The 1868-nt window shown below is 52.9% G+C and overlaps 1 protein-coding gene across 1 annotated transcript in view; it reads right to left on the bottom strand.

Moving 5' to 3' along the window:
• The window catches only part of cux2b (cut-like homeobox 2b), a gene marked incomplete at both ends in the record, with an annotated part of 176123 nt that overhangs the window by 19987 nt on the left and 154268 nt on the right, over positions 1 to 1868 (bottom strand). The window contains 2 exons of the mRNA XM_080852567.1: positions 431 to 478; positions 1858 to 1868. The exon at positions 1858 to 1868 is cut by the window's right edge and continues 133 nt beyond it. Of these exons, the coding sequence (XP_080708693.1) occupies positions 431 to 478; positions 1858 to 1868 (59 nt within the window). The remainder of the gene's footprint in view (positions 1 to 430; positions 479 to 1857) is intronic.

The raw sequence follows: 1868 nt of genomic DNA, 5'->3' as shown, positions 1-1868 counted from the left end.
CTCCTCTCCATCATGACGTGCTCCACTCATCATGTCACGGCATGTCACACACCCAGCCCGCCTGAATCAGTCTCCGAGTCCGCTGCAATGCACCCTGGGCAGGAGGAGCACGCGGCGCAGCGCCTAATCACACTGTTGGTGAGGGGGGGGGTTGGGGGCAGGACGGTGGGAACGGGGACGGGACGGGGGGGGGGGGGGGGGTCGGGCTAATTAAAGCACAGGCTTGATTACAGGGATGATTATCTTAACGAGGGAAGAGCTCAATCAGAGACAGAGCACCCCCTCTGTCACACACACCCTCGACACACACACACACACACACATTCACAGATGTACATACAGACACGTATAGAAAAAGAGATGTAAACACACACAGACAGACACACAGACACACACAAACACACACACACACACATACACACAAACTCACCTGGTTGGCTTTTTCCAGGTTGAGACCAGCATGCCTACTTCCTCTTCCCTGAGAACAAACATAACAGAGTTTAGAGTCTCTAACACACACCACACACACACTAACTCACACCACACACACACTAACACACACCACTTACTCACACATAGTTCTCAACAGACTCCCTCCCACCCAAAACAAACGCATACTTTCACATTCTTAGTAATCAGTCTTCCAAGTTTGTATTTAACCCAATATTCACGCCCACCCACATTTCCACCGGCACACACACACACACACACACACACACACACACACACACACACACATCAGGTTTGTGTAGGCAAACATTCACGAGTGCCACCACCCAGCTTCTTTCCCTGGGCAACAAAGCAGTCCCGCTGGCAGTGGCACTTCCCGAGCTGAGCCGCAGAGGAGTGTGTGTGTGTGTGTGTGTGTGTGTGTGTGTGTCTACATGTTTTTATGTTTTTATTTCCCTCTTCCCTCCCTTCTTTATTCTGCACACCTCACCTCACTCTCGTGAGGAAATCACATTTGAATAGCGCCTCGGTGAGTGTGTGTTGGCGTGCGTACTCGTGCGGGGTGTTTGAAGTTTACGGCCTCTCGTGGCTCTTCAGGGAGGGGGGCTTTCAGCAGGGGTGGGGAGGGGGGGGGGGGATAATGGGAGTGGAGTAATGTCGAGGGGGGGGATTGATTAAATAGCTCCGTCTCTCAAGTGCTCCAAACTAAGATGTTCTATAAATTACGCAACGCACTCATCACAGAGCAATTTTCTATTTCTCTCTCTCTCACTGTCATTTCTCTGACACACACACACACACACACACACACACACACACACACACACACACACACACTGTGGTACTGCATGCTGAGAGGGGTTCCTGCTTGTGTTCACTAGTCTCTATCCTACATGAGAGCAGGATGTCCCCGTCCTCCGTGTCATCAATGGACAGGTTGAATCAGGACGGCTGCCACATGCCTGAGTGAACACACACTCACACACACTCACACACACACTTCAGCACAGACACACACACACACTCTCACACACACTCACACACACTTCAGCACAGACAAGCCCCACTATTGAGCATGAGAGCAGGGTCGGGGGGGGGGGTTTGGGGCGGACGAAGCCGAGTCAAACGGAAAAGGCTTCAAATCAGAGTGAACGGAGAGCCGCCGTATCTGAAAACTTTCAGTTCAATGGCAGCACGGATTAGGCCTGGGAGAGAAAATCCATGAGTGAGTTTTGGGCTCCGGGCAGAGCAGCGCACGCCATGTCACGGGACGGCACAGCACCACACAGCACCCTACTGCACCGCACTGAACCGCACAGCACCCTACTGCACCGCACTGAACCGCACAGCACCGTACGGCAACGCGCAGTACCACACCGTAGAGCACCACACAGCACCCTACTGCACCGCACTGAACC

Source organism: Sprattus sprattus (assembly GCF_963457725.1).
Source record: "Sprattus sprattus genome assembly, chromosome: 15".
Taxonomy (NCBI): Eukaryota; Metazoa; Chordata; class Actinopteri; order Clupeiformes; family Clupeidae; genus Sprattus; species Sprattus sprattus.
The sequence above is the reverse complement of the archived record's forward strand: the minus strand, read 5'-3'. Positions and strand labels throughout refer to the sequence as shown.